Raw genomic sequence first — 17,849 nt, forward strand, 5'->3', positions numbered from 1 at the left:
CTATGTAATCTGTTCAATTCCAATTTGTGTGAAATAGAGAAGGAAACTTTTGCTATCTGTATGGATCTTAATATTCATAGTTACTCATACCTATTTTTTTATCCCTACACATGTAGGAGTTCAGTTTATAAGGGAACACACCCCAAAAGGGCGTTCCATAATTTCCTTACAGGAGCACTGTGATAAAGATGCTGCGATGGTAGTGGTATAAGCACTGGTGTCCTCAAAGCTAGCATGGTGGTAGGGTTTCTGGTATTCTGTATGGCAAGATCCTGCTGCAGGGATGCTACCTCCAGTAAGAGGGAACTGTAAACCAGTCAGCAGCATTTATATTAGCTCTATCTTCCTCTCTTTCAGAGCTAGTTTCCTATCTCTCTGAGCAAGCAGCCTCTCCTGTGCCAGACAGAGAGATATCCATTGCTCCTAGTTGCTTGAAAGTTGCCCTGTTGGTAGCTGGGGAATCTTCTGTTGGCTCTGGATGGTCAAGATAGGGTTATGGCAATGCCTGTGAATTTTTTTTTTTTTTAATCTTTATTGATTTTCAAACTACAAATGCGCAATAAATGATTCACATATTTGTACATTATATAAGCGCAATAAACCTTACAAATACTACTGCACAAAGAAATTTCCCCCACCCTCTCAGTTAATAAACAAATAAATCAAAACCTTCATGAAACTATTTATAAATTCCTATATCAATACCATTTCCATTTCCATCCCTCCCCCCCCTCCTCCCCGTGCCTGTGAATTGAGAAATAATGGTACAATAGGCTTTCTGAACTCTATGAAATTCCTTACAATGGCCCTTGATAAAATAATTGATACATTTTGCAAAAATGAGTGGGCCTGTTCTGGTAAAGGCAAGGAAACTGTGGAAGGCAACTCATCAGTGACTGTAGTTATATTTGGTGCTGACGTTTGTAGCATTATCATAGATACAGGGGATTTTGAAACCTGCAGTGCAGAAAAGCACTGTGCTGAACTGCAGGCAAAAACAAAGAGTCCTGCACTTGTAAATAAGAGGAAGAAAATACCTATGGAGGTTTGCACTGAAAGAATGGGGTGAAAATTGCAGTCTTATTGGATGCAGTTTCCTTTTGCTCTATGATCCCTTACTTAGACTGCTATATTGGAACTCATCTTGATCTGTTAAAACTGGTGTGATATTGAGAGCACTTGAAATGCTGTGGTGAGGGTGCTACAGAGTGTCTCAAGATGGACATTAGTCCTGCCTTTGTTACAGTGCTACAGTGGCTCCTGGTAAAAGTGTGAGTGCAATTTAAGATCATGTCTCTGGTTTTCCAAGTATTGCTTGAGAATAGTTCACAGTACAGTGGTATCTTGGATTACGAGCATAATCCCTTCCAGGAGCAAGCTCGTAATCCAAAATGCTCGTATATCAAAGCAAGTTTCCCCATAGGAAGTAAGGGAAACTTGCTTTGATATGTTCCCCCCCCCCCCCCGAGGCCAGCAGCACTGCTCCCCCCCCACGAGAAACGGCATTGCTCCCCCCGAAGGCCCCCCCGCGAACCGGCACCCCCCCGCCGCCATCGGGCACCCCCCCCCCCCGCCGCGACCTGAGGTCCCCCAACCCACCCGAACCCTCTTCTTACTTTTCTGTAGCCTCCGCAGCGGAACCGGCATCAGCATGTCCTGTGCATGACGGTGCCTGAAGATCTGCTTCCTGTGCTGGGCCTGAGAGTTCACGTTCGACGTGAGAGTTCACGTTCGACATGAACTCTCAGGCCCAGCACAGGAAGCAGATCTTCAGGCACCGGCACCACACACAGGACATGCTGGTGCCGGTGCCGCTGTGGAGGCTACAGAAAAGTAAGAAGAGGGTTCGGGTGGGTTGGGGGTACCTCAGGTCGCGGCGGGGGGGAGGGTACCGGTTCGCAGGGGGGGCGCTCGCAAATCGAAGCGCGCTCGGTTTCCGAGGCGCTGATTTTGCGAATGTTTTGCTCGTCTTGCAAAAACACTCGCAAACCGGTGCACTCGTAAACCGAGGTACCACTGTATTTGGATAATGGAATAGTATAAATAAGACAAGCCTTTGTGCTCTAGTAAAGGGATGTCATTGGCTGCTTCTTCTGTAAGGGCTATGAGGATAAAAGACTTAGGAACTGAGCGTTTTTAGAGACGCCCCATAAGTTAAGGAATAGTTTTCCTTAAGGGTTGAGACATAGAATATAAGAACATAAGATTTGCCGCTGCTGGGTCAGACCAGAGGCCAATCGTGCCCAGCAGTCCGCTCACACGGCGGCCCTTATGTCAAAGACCAGTGCCCTACTAGAGTCTAGCCTTACCTGCGTATGTTCTGATCCAGCAGGAACTTATCTAACCTTTTCTTGAATCCCTGTAGGGTGCTTTCCCCTATAACAGCCTCCAGAAGAGCGTTCCAGATTTCTACCACTCTCTGGGTGAAGAAGAGCTTCCTTACGCTTGTGCAGAGTCTATCCGAATTACGAGAGGAAATAGGAGAAGGGGATGATTTTGGGGATCATTGGATGAAAACAAGCACATCCATTTTAGATAAAATTGCCCTTAAACAGTAAAAACTGCTCAAATATAATAAATGGTTCGACTCTGAACTATTAAAAATGAAACAATTAGTAAGACGACTAGAAAGGATCTGGAAATAAACGGGAAAAATATCAGACCGAAACAATTGGAGATCCAACATATAGAGCTACAAATCATTGATAAAAGAAAAACGTAAAGCATTTTATTCATCCAAAATTAGCACATCCAATACCAACTCGAAAGGAATCAACACAAAAGAATTGTTCAACTTGGTTACAAATTTATTTGACACCACACGCCACACTCAATCCATGCATAATATTAAGCTACCTTCAGCAAATGATCTAACACAGCATTTTGATTCAAAAATTATAAACCTAAGAAACAACTGTTCGACAAACAACATATGCACAACAAATAGCCAACATACAAGGAAATGAAATACCAGCGGATATGATTTGGAACGCCTTTCAAGATCTAGAATGGAATAATTACATCAAACTATATAACAAGTACACTAAATCACACTGCATTCTGGATCCCTGTCCCCCTGACATTATGAAAGCTGCCCCATTAGACTTTAAACTAACATTGTGGAATTATCTGACCGATAATTTTAAAAATGGAAAATTCCTAACTAATAACGGTCACATTATAATTACCCCAATTCTAAAAAATCATAAACAATCCTTAGCATCAGTAACCAACTATAGACCAGTAGCATCCATTCCATTCTTCGTAAAAATCATGGAAAGACTGGTACACAACCAATTGATGAATTACCTTGATCAGTTCTCTCTTTTACACGAAACCCAATCTGGTTTCAGACCTCTGTTTAGCACCGAGGCAGTAATTGCAGCGATCTTGGATAACTTACGCTCCTTATTTAGCACGGGCCATAACGTCCTGATCATGCAATTTGACATGAGTTCGGCCTTTGACTTGGTGGATCATGAGAAATTGTTACAATGCTTAGACGCAATTGGCATCAGAGGAGAGGCATTTGACTGGTTCCGAGGTTTCCTTATGTCCCGCACCTATCAAGTACGTTTCAATACCTCTCTAATACCTGGAAAAACCCATCTGGCATTCCACAGGGGTCACCATTATCCCCACTGCTCTTCAATGTGTTCATATCATCACTAAGCGCGCAGCTGGCCCAGCAGGGTATAAAACTATTTAATTACACAGACGACTTTACAATCATTATCCCATTCGCTACTTCTCTCTCTGAAGCTACCCCTATGGCAACAAAAGTACTAAACTTGATGGATCAATGGATGACAGAATTTAGACTGAAGCTTAATTCAGAAAAAACTAAATTATTTGTAGCCTCGCCACACCCACTTGTCACTACAACACCACTATGCATCAACAAACTCAGCTTCCCTATTCAACCTACAATGAAGGTTCTGGGAGTAATACTGGACCAAGGCCTAACCATGAAATACCAAGTGGACTCCCTAGTCAGAAAGGGTTTTTTTACTCTCTGGAAGCTTAGGTCCACTAGAGCAGTGTTTTTCAACCTTTTTTGGGCAAAGGCACACTTGTTTCATGAAAAAAATCACGAGGCACACCACCATTAGAAAATGTTAAAAAATTTAACTCTGTGCCTATATTGACTATATATAAAGTAATTCTCTTGAATAGGAATCAAATAAACACAAAGAAAGTATTTTATAATTACTTTATTATGAAATATTAAGTAAACAGAATAGTGAAAAATTATAAAATACTTTATTCAGTGCGAAACCTGGGCCTGTTTGGCTGAACACAAAGCTGATATTCTGGCTGGAATTGAAGAAAGACACAAACGTAGCTCTTCGTCAACAGCTCTCAGTCTCTCTCTGTATTTGGTTTTTATAGCAATCATGCTTGAAAAGCTAATCTCACACAGATATGTAGTGGAAAATGGGAGCAATGTCAAAATAGCTTTGTTTGCCAGAAGGGGGAACTCCTTGGCGGTATCCAACCAAAAACTGTCCAAAGGTAGATCAGCAAATCTTAGCTTGAAACCACGATTTTGTCTCAGTTCAGTTAGTTCCTCCTGCTCCTTTAAAGTCATGTCCTTTCCACCAACTGATGCTGAGCTATAAGGGTCTCTAACCCAGTCAAGGCATTCATTGGAGACTGAAGAGAAATAAAATGACAACTTCTCCTCAAGAGTTTTTAAATGTTTAACTATTATCTCACACAGTGCAGCAGTGTGAACACCTTGCCATTGCTTGGTGAGTGTGAACATTTCAAGATTGCCACTTTCCACGTGTTGATGCCAGAGTTGCACCTTTGAACGGAATCCATTTATTTTATCTGTACTTGTAAGCAGGTTTTCACTTCGGCCTTGCATTCGTGTGTTCAGTTTATTCAGATGATAAAATATATCTGCCAGGTATGCCAGCCTTGCACACCACTCATCACTTGCAAGCTGCTTTGCGTAATCTGACCTCTCATTTGTCAGAAACACTTTAAGTTCCTCCCGCAGCTCATACACACGAACCAAGACCTTGCCACGCGACAACCACCGGACCTCTGTATGAAACAGCAAGGTTTTATGCTTCGCTCCCATCTCCTCACACAAAGCTGCAAATATGCGACTTTTCACGGGTTGTGACTTTACAAAGTTTACCATGCACACAACATCATCCAACACATGAACTAGGACTGCTGGTAAAGTCTTGGCTACGAGGGCCTCGCGGTGTAAAAAACAATGCGTAACAATCACATCTGGATTTCTTTCCTTCACTCTGCTTACAAAGCCTTTGGTGCGCCCGACCATGGCTGCAGCTCCATCGGTGCAGACACTTGTGCAGTTTTCCCACTTAAGTCTTCCTTTTTCAAGGTATTCTGATGTGACCCGAAAAATTTCTTCTCCTGTTGTTTTTTCTGGCAATGCCTTGCAAAAAAATAAGTTTTCTCTAATTGCATCACCATCAACAAAACGCACATTGGCCAAGAGTTGAGCATGTCCACTGATATCAGTAGACTCGTCAAGTTGCAATGCAAATTTCTCACTGATACGGATCTTTTCCAAAACCACACTTTCGATGTCTGCAGACATGTCATTAATACGTCTGGAAATTGTGTTGTCAGAGAGGGACTTTGGCTATTTCCTTAGCTGCTTCAGGTCCGAGCATCTCCTCTACAATAGCTTTGCAGGCAGGAAGTATTAATGTCTCTGCCACAGTGTGCGATTTTTTTGACTTGGCTATAAGTTCAGCAACTTGATAGCTAGCTTTAAGAACTCTTTCATTTACCTTTGTGGTTTTTCTCATGAAAGTTGCCTGTTTCTCCGTGTTGTCACGCAGGCGAACAAAATAGTCCACATTCTTGTTTTGAAGCGAAGGGTGTTTCGTTTGGAGATGGCGTTTAAGTTTGCTTGGGACCATAGCACTGTTTGCTAGCTTTTCACCACACACCACGGACAGTGGAGTTGGTTTGTTTGCATCTCCAGTGAAAGTAAATCCAACTGAAATATAGCTTTCGCTATATTGCCTTGCGCCAGAGAATTTGCTTGCGCTAACCATCTTTGCTTTCTTTTGACCCCCACTCATACTTGGGCTCTCATCTGGCTCCAAATTTTGTTCAGAGTCTAGTTCTTTCCTTTTCAAAAACTTGTCCATCACTGCAGTATCTCACTGTCACTCAGGACTTACTGCGCTTGTCTCCTCCAGATAGCCGCTGTCCGTCACACTCAGCACTCTTCTGATCGATCCCCGATGAGCCGGCGGATGACAGCTCCAGATGACAGCTCTGTAAAACTAAACAAGCCAGACCAGCACAGATCAATCCTACACCGTCAATCCTAACAGAAAACCATGTCTTTCAAACACACAGAACACAGAAAACACCTTCGCCTAGTATGGAATATGTCATCACAAACTAACCCCTCACCCTTTTACAAAACTGTAGTGTGTATTTTAGCCACAGTGGTAACAGCCCTGACACTCATAGAATTCTGAGCATCAGAGCTGCTACCACCACGGCTGGCGCTAAAAAACGCTCCACAGTTTTGTAAAAGGGGGGATAAAATAGAAATACACAGTTTCAACGCTGTAGCTCAGAGGTGCCCAAACTTTTTGAGCTTGTGAGCTACTTTAAAATGACCAAGTCAAAATGATCTACCAATAATAAAATTAAAAAACACAAAGCACACTATACGCTGAGAAAATGTTAATTATCATTCCTATTCTGGGTTTTCTTCAAAGAGGTCAAGGCAGATGACTCTATGCATTGTCACCTCAGTAACAACCATACAAAAATAGACAAATATACCCTCCATCCTTTTTATTAAACCACAATAGCAGTTTTTAGCGCAGGGAGCTACGCTGAATGCCCAGCGCTGCTCTTGACGCTCATAGGCTCCCTGCGCTAAAAACCACTATTGCGGTTTAGTAAAAGGTGACCATATTGTAAAATATAGACAGCAGATATAAATTCAGAACTGTGCATAGTAAGTGAAGGGAAGTTTTCATCTCTGGGAATTTACCCAGTTAACTATTAAGTTATTTGGGCAAATTCCTTTGAAAACTGTGATAATACTGCCTCCACTTTGCTAAATTTAAAATAAAATCATTTTTCCTACCTTGTCTGGTGATTTCTGGTTGCACTTTCTTCTTCTGACTGTGCATCCAATCTTTCTTCCCTTCTATCAGCCTGTATGCTTTCTCTCCTCCACACCTCATTCCCTCCCCCAACTTTTTCTTCCTCTCTCCCTGACCTTTCTTTCTTTTTTTTCTGTTTCTCTTCTTTCCTTCTGTTTCCCTGCCTGCCCCCTTTCTTTCTTTCTCCCTGCCGTTCCCCAAGCCACTGCCACTGCCGCTGCCATCGGGGAACAGGACCCACCAATGGATAACAGGCCCCAAAGCCGACGCCGACACATGCTCTCCCTGACGTCAATTCTGCAATCGGAGAGGAAGTTCCGCCCAGCCAGGCAGCGATTGGCTGGCCCGAACTTCCTCTCTGACTGCAGAATTGACGTCGGGGAGAAGAAGACTTATCGGCTCGATAGATTAGATCGCCAAGACAAAGTGAGTCCTGGGTGATCGACTCACTTTGCCTTGGCGAGCTACTGGCGCCCCTGCCTTAGAACACTGCCTAGGACCCTGGGGGAGCCCGGGCCCCCTGTCAGCTCCGGGCCCCTGAATACAGGACTGATAGTACTGCCCTGATGGCGGCCCTGCGGCACACCAGGCAACATCTCGCGGCACACTAGTGTGCCGCGGAACAGCGGTTGAAAAACACTGCACTAGAGCATACTTTGACGCTTCATCATTCAGAATTCTGGTACAATCCCTAATACTAAGCCATCTCGATTACTATAATGTCACCCATCTGGCAATCCCCCAGAAGAACATACATAGACTACAACTGGTGCAGAATGAGGCGATCAGGTTGATCTTCGGGTTGAAGAAGTCCGATCACATAACCCCTTCCTACCGACTCCTGCACTGGTTGCCGATGGAGGCACGTGCGAAGTTCAAGCTGGGATGTTTTTGCTTTAAGGTACTATCCAGTTTATCCGCTAAATATATAACTGATCTCTTCTCCTTCTCAACCAATAGACATAAGAGAAGCACTCACCTGAAGTTCGTCTCCCCACCGGTCAGAGGATGTAAATTTAAAAAACACCATCAACATCTCCTCTCTTATCAAGCACATTATGGGGCAAAGACCTGGAAAAACTAATTATGCATGCAAATAACTATGGTGAATTTAGGAAACACCTAAAAACATACCTGTTCCTGAAGTACCTAGGTAGCTGATCTGCACAATCTGTCCCATCACAATCTCCTATCTCATTCTCTCACATAACAACCGATCTCTTAAACTGTAGCCGCTAATCTCCAACTATGTAAGTTCCACTCAATTTGTAACAGCTTTCTAATCATTGTACACCGCATAGAAATTCACGGTACTGCAGTATATAAACTGTTATTATTATTATCCCCTTTTAACTTTAGAGAGTGCCCTCTCATTCTCTCTACCTTGGAGAGGGTGAATAATCTCTCTTTCTCTATTAAGTCAATTTCCTTCAATATCTTGAATGTTTCAATCATGTCCCCTCTCAATCTCCTCTTCTCAAGGGAGAAGAGGCCCAGTTTCTCTAGCCTCTCATTATACGGCAACTCCTCCAGTCCCTTAACCATTTTTATCGCTCTTCTCTGGACCCTTTCGAGTAGTACTATGTCCTTTTTCATGTACAGCGACCAGTGTTGGATGCAGTACTCCAGGTGGGGGAGCACCATGGCCCGGTACAGCAGCATGATAACCTTCTCCGATCTGTTTGTGATTCCCTTCTTAATTATTCCAAGCATTCTGTTTGCCCTTTTCACCGCCGCCGTGCATTGCGCGGACGGTTTCATTGTCTTGTCTACAAGTACTCCCAAGTCTCTTTCCTGGGGGCTCTCTCCGAGTACAGCACCGGACATCCTGTATTTTTGCATATGATTTTTGTTACCGACATGCATCACCTTGCACTTATCCATGTTGAACCTCATTTGCCATTTCACAGCCCATTCCTCAAGTGTGTTTATGTCTTGTTGTAGGTCTTCGCAATCCTTCTGTGTCCTCACTACTCTGAATAGCTTTGTATTGTCCACAAATTTAATCACCTCGCTCACTGTACCAATTTCTAGGTCGTTTATAAATATGTTGAAGAGCATGAGCCCGAACCCTGCGGCATTCCACTCGTGATGCTTTTCCAGTCCGAATATTGTCCATTTACCCCCCACTCTCTGTTTCCTATCTGCCAACCAGTTTTTAATCCACATGAGTATTTCACTCTTGATTCCATCGCTCGCAATTTTTTGAATTTGTCGAACGCCTTCTGAAAATCTAGATATACGATGTTGACTAGGTCACCCTTGTCTATCTGCCTATTTACTCCCTTGAGGAAGTGCAGTAAATTTGTCAAGCAATATCTTTCTTTGCTGAAGCCGTGCTGGATGGTCCTCATCAAATTGTATCCGTTAAGGTGATCAATGATGCGGTCCTTTATCAGCCCTCTACCATCTTTCCTGGTACTGAAATCAAACTCACCGGTCTGTAGTTTTCCAGATCTCCCCTCGAACCTTTCTTGAAGATCGGCGTAACATTCGCCACTATCCAGTCTTCCGGAATCTGTCCTGATTTGATCTATAGATTGGCTATTAGTTGAAGATATTATATAATGAGCTGAAGGCTTGGTTCTTCCCATGATGAATATTGGAGCTGAAGGTATGCCTCTCTGATATGGTAGTCAGATACTCACAAAAAATTCTAAACTAATAACTGGAATTTATTTGAGAAATATTATATAAATAAGAAAACATTAGAATGAATAATGAAAACAGCATTTGTAGACAAGAGAAGACTCTTCAATGAAAATGTTGGGAGAACTTTGTTATAGCATTTGTTGGGAAAATGAAAAAAAAAAAAACCCCAAAATTAAAGGTGACTGATGCGTACAGAAAGGGCTGTTTCAGAATGCTAAATTCTCAAAATTCTACAATTGTTCTGTACTCTGGGAGAAATATTTTATCCTGTTGCATTCACAAGCCGATCAACAAACGCTGCACATTCAAGGTCTGGTAATAGCATATAAAAGAGTCCATGCCAACACCCCAACTTATATAAGATCCAAGCTACCTCTATACACCCCCACCCACCTCCTACGTTCTGAACCAGAGAGACAGACCCCTTTGCATCCCCCGGGAAGGTCTTTTCTGTCAGAAACTGCCCACAAACACTCCTACAACCACTTCATCCCTCAACTCTGGAATCAACTCCTCCCGCAAATCAGATTGCAAAACTCATTGAAGACCTTCCGGAGAGCGGTGAAGACCTTCCTCTTCCACTAATAATCCAGCCGCAATAAATTCCTCTGATCCCTCCCCTACCAACCACCTTTTGCTAATATCCTAGATCCTTTCCCTGTTCTCTCCCTAAGAATTCCCTCTGAATACCACCCCCCCAAGCAGACTGTAAGTCACTGCTCTTCCAAAGCTTGGGCTTAAGATACTACATTGCCAACTTTTCTAACCAATGTAATCCCTCCAAGCTGTTCTCAAATCACCGTTCTTCCAAACTTGTGCTTAAGTTGCAGTGTTGTCATTTGTCTGTCCAATGTAATCCACTGTGAATGTTAGCTTGTAACCCGTTCTGAGCTACTAGGAGGACGGGATAGAAATCGAATTAAATAAATTATCTAATCTTACTTGTCAATGGAGAAATTTTATTTTGTATATGGTTTACCTTCAAGGAGATTAGCTTAAGTTGATAAGGAGAAGAAATGTGTGAAGGCAAAGGATGGCAACCATTTATGCCATTTTCTAAGATCTATCATTACAGTATTTACTACTATAAGCTTACCTATACATATTAGATCCATGAAACCATACATTCCATAGCATATTTGAAAAAGAATGTCTTTTCTTTGCCATACTGCATAGGGGCTGAATGCTGACCACAGAAGCCAAGTCACACTTGATATTAGAAACAAGGATCCTAGGATAACAGCGATCATCTGAACTTTCTCAACAAGTGTTACAGTAATGCTTTGCCACTGAAAAGAAAACAAAAATTATGAAAGATAAGATAAAATAGACTATATTTCAGCTGAACATCAATACCTAATTTTCTACTAGAAGAATCATGATATTTATTTCAAACAGCAGAACATAGAAGCATAAGAAAAATCTTTTGGGGTAAGAATAATAGTCCATCAAGCCCAGCATTCTGTCTCTCATAGTAGTCAATCTGGATGGCTGGTATGAACCCAGAAGGTCCAAATGGAAAGATCCAGCCCCTGCTATTCATTCCCAGAAATAAAGGAGCAGTAATCAATTAGTCAGCCTAGATGGCTAAAAACTGTTAATGAACTTATCCTCCAGGAACTTATCCAAAGCTTTTTTGATTTTACAGTGCTGAGAAAAAGGCTTGTGAAACCCCTAAAATAGTGTATATTTTAGCTCACTTTATATATTATTTATTTAAAACATTTACATATCATTCTTCTAACAGTGAGAGAGTTAGAGAAGTTCATCGAACAGGCATATAGTGAGGCCGTGGAAAATCACCAATAGTGGAGCTGCCAAGATACACCTACAGTGAGCGAGGACCAAGATACATCTACAGTAAGTGAGGACCACCTGGAGGACAACCACAAGGAAGACGAGTCCGGTGCAAGACAACGCCAGGATGAGGGAAGATGGAAATGCACAGAGGATACGGACCTACGGCTGGAGAGATGGTCATACACCAAGGTTACTGGCCTGCGGCTACAGAGGCAAGAAAAGATAGAGAGGACAGCAATCGTTGTGGGGAACTCCATCATCAGACAAGTCGACAGCCACATAGTGGGAGGAAGACAGGATTGGCTGGTGACCTGCCTACCGGGAGCCAAGGTAGAAGATATAGTGAGCCACATCGACAGGATCATCGACAGTGTGGAAGAGGAAGATATGGCGGTGGTGACCCACGTGGGGACAAACAACGTGAGCAACAGGAACTACAGCAGGGAAGGACTGAAGGACCAGTTCTGGATGCTAGGAGGGAAATTTAAGACCAGAACACCGAGGGTAGCATTCTGCAAGCAGTCAACGCATTGATGAGGCGCTGGTGTGAGGAAGAAGGATTCCACTTCGTATGCAACTGGACGACGTTCTGGGGGGCAGAGCAAGCTATTCAGGAAGGGTGGACTCCACCTCAGCGGAGATGGAATGAGGCAACTTGCAAGCAACATCAAGAGAGAAATTGAGAAGGTTTTAAACTAGGAAGAAGAGGAAAGCCAACAGTCAACCAAGGGTCGATGGTTCGGGAACCGTTATACCCAGAGGATACCATGCAGGAAGATAGCAGGGAAGACTCACCAGATCATAGGCAAGACATAAATCCTGATGGATCAAAAAGGACACAAGAGGGAAGGAAATGCAAGAAAGTAACAGGCTGCAACTCAATTGTATGTACATAAATGCAAGGAGCATAAGGAATAAGATGGGGGAATTGGAAGCTATGGCACATAAAGATAACCTTGACATCATTGGCATCACGGAAATATGGTGGAACAAGGAAAATGTCTGGGACATTGTGCTACCGGGATACAAGCTATGCTGCAGAGACAGAGTGAGTCAAAAAGGTGGGGGTATTGCCCTATACGTCGAAGAGGGAATTGAATCTACTGGAGAGAACACACTGGAAACGAAAAATAAGGAAGAGTCTCTATAGGTCAAAATCCCAGGAAGAAATGGAACAGAAATGAAGATCAGCATCTACTACCAACCCCCAGGGCAGTCCAAAGAAATTGATGGAGAAATGATGGATGAGATTAAACGCAACTGCAAGGGAGGCAACGTAGTTATCATGGGTGACTTCAATTATCCAGGGATAGACTGGAACCTAGGCACCTCTGGCTGCAATAGGGAAACCGAGTTCCTGGATGTTATAGGCGATTGCTTCCTGGAACAACTTGTCAAGGAAAATATGAGAGGAAATGCAATTCTGGACTTAATTCTAAATGGACTACGAGGACTGGTGCAAGGTGTAGAAGTAGAAGGGACGCTGGGAAGCAGTGATCACAATATGATCCGCTTCAACCTGGACAAAGGAGCAAAACATCGATCCAGAACGACAGCCACAACACTGAACTTCCAAAAAAGGAATTACGAAGGGATGAGACTCATGGTGGAGAAAAAGATTAAGAAGAGGATAGGCACTGTAAAAATGCTAGAGCAAGCATGGTTCCTTTTTAAGGACACAGTCACCGAGGCTCAAAATCTATATATACCGCGTATCAACAAGGAACCGGCATAGCTCACTGTAGCGGTGAAGGAAGCGATCAGGGACAAAAAGAATGGAATGGAAAAGGTCAAAAACGGACAAAAACTGGAAAAAGCACAAACAACATCAAAGTAGGTGCCATAAGGCGGTAAGAGGGGCCAAAAGAGACTACGAAGAAAAAATAGCCAAGGAGGCAAAAAAATTCAAGCCATTCTTTCGATATATTAAGGGGAAACGACCCGTGAAAGAAGCGTTGGGGCCGTTGGATGACCATGGAATAAAGGGAGTGCTAAAGGAGGACAAAGCTTTCGCTAACAAACTGAACACATTTTTTGCGTCTGTATTTACCGAAGAGGATATACACAACATACCGTAAGCTGAAAGGCTATATGCAGGAAACAAAGACGGGAAACTGACAGGGTTGACAGTCAGACTAGAAGAGGTATGCAGGAAGATTCATAGGCTTAAAAACAATAAATCCCCAGGACTGGATGGCATCCATTCAAGGGTAATCAAGGAACTGAAAGGAGCTATAGCTGAACTGCTTCAACTAATAGCCAATCTGTCGATCAAATCAGGAAGGATTCCGGAAGAATGGAAAGTGGCGAATGTTACGCCGATCTTCAATAAAGGTTCAAGGGGAGATCCAGGAAACTACAGACCGGTGAGTCTAAACTTGGTACCGGGAAAGATGGTAGATGCGCTGATAAAGGACCGCATCATTGGTCACCTTGACGGACACAATCTGATAAGGACCAGCCAGCACGGCTTCAGCAAAGTAAGATCTTGCTTGACTAACTTGCTGCACTTCTTCAAGGGAGAAAACAGGCAGATAGAGAAGGGTGACCCGTATATCTGGATTTTCAGAAGGCGTTCAACAAGGTTCCGCATGAACAACTACTTCAAAAAATTGCGAGCCATGAAATCAAGGGTGAAATATTCATGTGAATTAAAAACTGGCTGGCGGATAGGAAACAGAGTGGGGGGTAAATGGAAAATGCTCGAACTGGAAAAGCGTCACAAGTGTAGTACCACAGGGTTCGGTGCTTGGACCCATGCTCTTCAACATATTTATGAACGACCTGGAAATTGGTACGATGAGTGAGGTGATTAAATTTGCAGACGATACAAAGTTATTCATTGTAAAGATGCAGGAGGATTGCGAAGTCCTGCAATGTGACAAACATGCTCGAGAAATGGGCCGCGACATGGCAAATGAGGTTTGTGGATAAGTGTAAGGTATCAAAAAATATCGGTAACAAAAATCTTATACATGAATACAGAATGTCCGGTGCACTATTTGGAGAGACCCCCCAGGAAAGAGACTTGGGAAGACTAGTCGACTAGTCAATGAAGCTGTCCGAGCAATGTGCGGCAGTGGCAAAAAAGGGGATCACGAACAGATCGGAGAAGGTTATCATGCCGCTGTACCGGATCATGGTACGCCCCCCACCTGGAGTACTGCATCCAGCACTGATCGCCATACATGAAGAAGGACACAGTACTACTCGAAAGGGTCCAGAGAAGAGCGACTGAAATGGTTAAGGGGCTGGAAGAGTTGCCATACAGTGAGAGATTAGAGAAACTGGGCCTCTTCTCCCTTGAAAAGAGGAGACTGAGAAGGGACATGATCAAAACATTCAAGATAACGAAGGGAATAGACAGTAGATAAAGACAGGTTGTTCACCCTCTCTAAGGTCGAGAGAACGAGAGGGCACTCTCAAAAAGTTAAAATGGGATAAATTCCGTACAAACGTAAGGAAGTTCTTCTTCACCCAGAGAGTGGTGGAAAACTGGAATTCTCTTTCGGAGGCTGTTATAGGGGAAAACACCCTCCAGGGATTCAAGACAAAGTTAGACAAGTTCCTGCTGACCCAGAACGTACACAGGTAAGGCTAGTCTCAGTTAGGGCACTGTTCTTTGACCTAAGGGCCGCCGCTTGAGCGGACTGCTAGGCATGATGGACCACTGGTCTGACCCAGCAGCGGCAATTCTTATGTTCTTAAAATTCAAGAATACCACAATGTTACATATTAATCACAATTCAAAAATCTAATTACCCCCCCTTTACAAAACCGTAGCACAGTTTTTAGCGCCAGCCACGGAGGTAACAGCTCTTACACTCATAGAATTTCTATAAGCGTCAGAGCTGTTACCGCCATGGACAGCACTAAAAACCGCACCGCGGTTTTGTAAAAGGGAGAGGAGGGATAAGAGTCCCATTGAACAAACATATCAATCAAGAAGCATATATGCTCGTATTTAAAAGTTTTTGAATTATTTGAAGAAATAAGTATAATTGTCTGAAAAAGTATGTGAAGCCTTTTTTCAGCAAGTGGCAACATTTCCTTCATCAATAATAACTTCAACTAAATGTTCTTGATCAGTGTCTCACATCTCCCTTGTGGATATTAGGCTGATTCTTCCCCACAGAACTGATTCAGCTCTGCAATATTTGTGAGTGTCCTTACATAAACAATTTGTTTAAGTTTTTGCACAAACATTTTTTTTTTAATTCTTTATTCATTTTTAAACTTTCATCAAGTGTACAAAAATTCATAATAAACACAATTAATTTGAGCACTTGAACATCTTATCATTATAACTTATAAGTACAAATGTAACCCTCTCCCCACCTTCCCTCAAAGCCTTTTAATACAGTTTAGGTCAGTACTTAAAACAAAAAAATATTCTTTTCAGACACTCTTTAGCAGATTTACTTCAATGTTTAAGATTATTGTCTTATTGCATTACCCACTTTAGGCTCAGCGTTAGCTGATAGATGAATGGCCTGATATTCTGCTGTAGAATTTTCTGATTTGAAAGCAGTGTTGTTCACCTGTAATATGCCTAGGATGCAGAATTGGTAAGGTACATAAGTGGGTGACAGTTCTGGAACAAAGCTGTTCTCCTAGAGCTCAAAATAGTGAAAAGCTCTGAGCGCCCACGGCCCTTCCCACAGGCAATGATCTCCTCAGCTTTTCAGTTGGTTTCAGCTTAGTGCAAGCAACTGTCAGGAAGGTGGAAGAGACCATGGAACTGATTCTGTATAGGACATGCGGTCTCAGCAGCTGCCTAAGCGATTTTTGAGAATTGCACACAGGTGCCCTATACAGAATCGCGTCTGTCCTAACAGATGCCTAACCCCACCTAACTGTCCTGATTCTCTAACCGGCGTCCATGTCATAGGTACCATTTAGAGAATCGCGTTGCCGCTGAGCTGATCACGGCAAGAGAATCTCCCTGCCGTGATCAGCTGAGTGTCAAGGAACCACCAAACTCCACCGCAAGTTGGCTGTCAGGAGGGATGCCCTCTCCCTCCTGCCAGCACCCTCTCCCAAAATCCCCAGCAGGAGGGATGCCCACTCCCTCCTGCCGGCACCCCCCCAAACACATGACACCCCACCCCCCAGAACCCCAGTCCCCAACCCCCAAAACCTACCCAGACTCCCCCATACCTTTATAAGCAAGATTGGCTGGAGGGATGCCTAATCCCTCCGGCCAGTAGGCCCAACTCTTCAGAATGGTGGGCTTTCCTCTTCCCGGTGCATTCTGGGCTTTAGGTATCTAACCAATCGTAGTCTTAAGCCACTCCCAGTGCATCCCAGAATGCAATGGGAAGGAGGCCTAAGACTCTGGTTTACCCAGGTGCTTATGGGAGGGGCCTTAGGCACCTAGGCCAATCAGGATGCACCGGGAAGGGGAAAGCCCGCCATTCTGGAGGGGGTCCGGGGGAGCCCCCTTTGGAGGGGTCATTATTACTATTTTGTCATTAATATTTTACTATTTTTTTAATTCATAAGCTTTTCTATTAATTATAAAAATATTAATTCTCAATTACTTAGCACTCTAGCAACTTGCTCAGTTCACAAATATCAGCTGCCAAACTCCTCTATTTGTGATCTCTTTAAAACATGTTTGGTTTCTACTTCTCCCCATTGAGACATCTCTTTAAATTACACTTAAAGCAATAAAGCAAGAAGGAACAGACTTATATCTTGTTTCCGGTTGTACTGCATATCTGTGTCTCAGTTCAATATAGTCTATTTCCCCTCTCATGTAAACTCACTCCAGGGAATGTTGCTGACACCTTCCAAATATAGCTCCTCTCTCTTGCTTCTAGTCGTGCTGCATATGTGTATCTCAGTTCATTACAGTCTCTTTCCCCTCTCAGGCAAACTCACTTCAGAGACAGCTGCTCCCTTCTTAAATCTCACTCTGCATCAGTCTGTTTCTTCTCAATCAGCTCCTCTCCCTTATATCCAAAGCCTGTTTAGTTCAAAATCTAGTGTTTTGTGAAAATATTTTCAAGCCGCTGCATCAGGATTTCATCATGACAGCTACTCAGCAGTTATTAATGTTCAGCTTACAAGTTTATTACTGTTAACACTCTTCTCTATTTTATCTATGAGAAGTAGAAATCAAACTGTTGTAAGCATATTTTAAAGAGATTACAAATAGAGGAGTTTGGCAGCTGATATTTGTGAAAGGAGCAAGTTGCTAGGAGTGCCTAGTAATTGAGAATGAATATCCTGTAAGGATTGCACCAGTACCATTGTCGGTATAGA

General features: G+C 43.1%; 1 protein-coding gene across 1 annotated transcript in view; it reads right to left on the reverse strand.

Moving 5' to 3' along the window:
- Positions 1–17,849, reverse strand: part of MARCHF11 (membrane associated ring-CH-type finger 11) — a 51,454-nt gene that overhangs the window by 18,732 nt on the left and 14,873 nt on the right. Inside the window, exon 3 of the mRNA XM_033930113.1 lies at positions 10,876–11,068. Within this exon, the coding sequence (XP_033786004.1) occupies positions 10,876–11,068 (193 nt within the window). The remainder of the gene's footprint in view (positions 1–10,875; positions 11,069–17,849) is intronic.

Source organism: Geotrypetes seraphini, chromosome 2 (genome assembly GCF_902459505.1).
Source record: "Geotrypetes seraphini chromosome 2, aGeoSer1.1, whole genome shotgun sequence".
NCBI classification, from domain to species: Eukaryota; Metazoa; Chordata; class Amphibia; order Gymnophiona; family Dermophiidae; genus Geotrypetes; species Geotrypetes seraphini.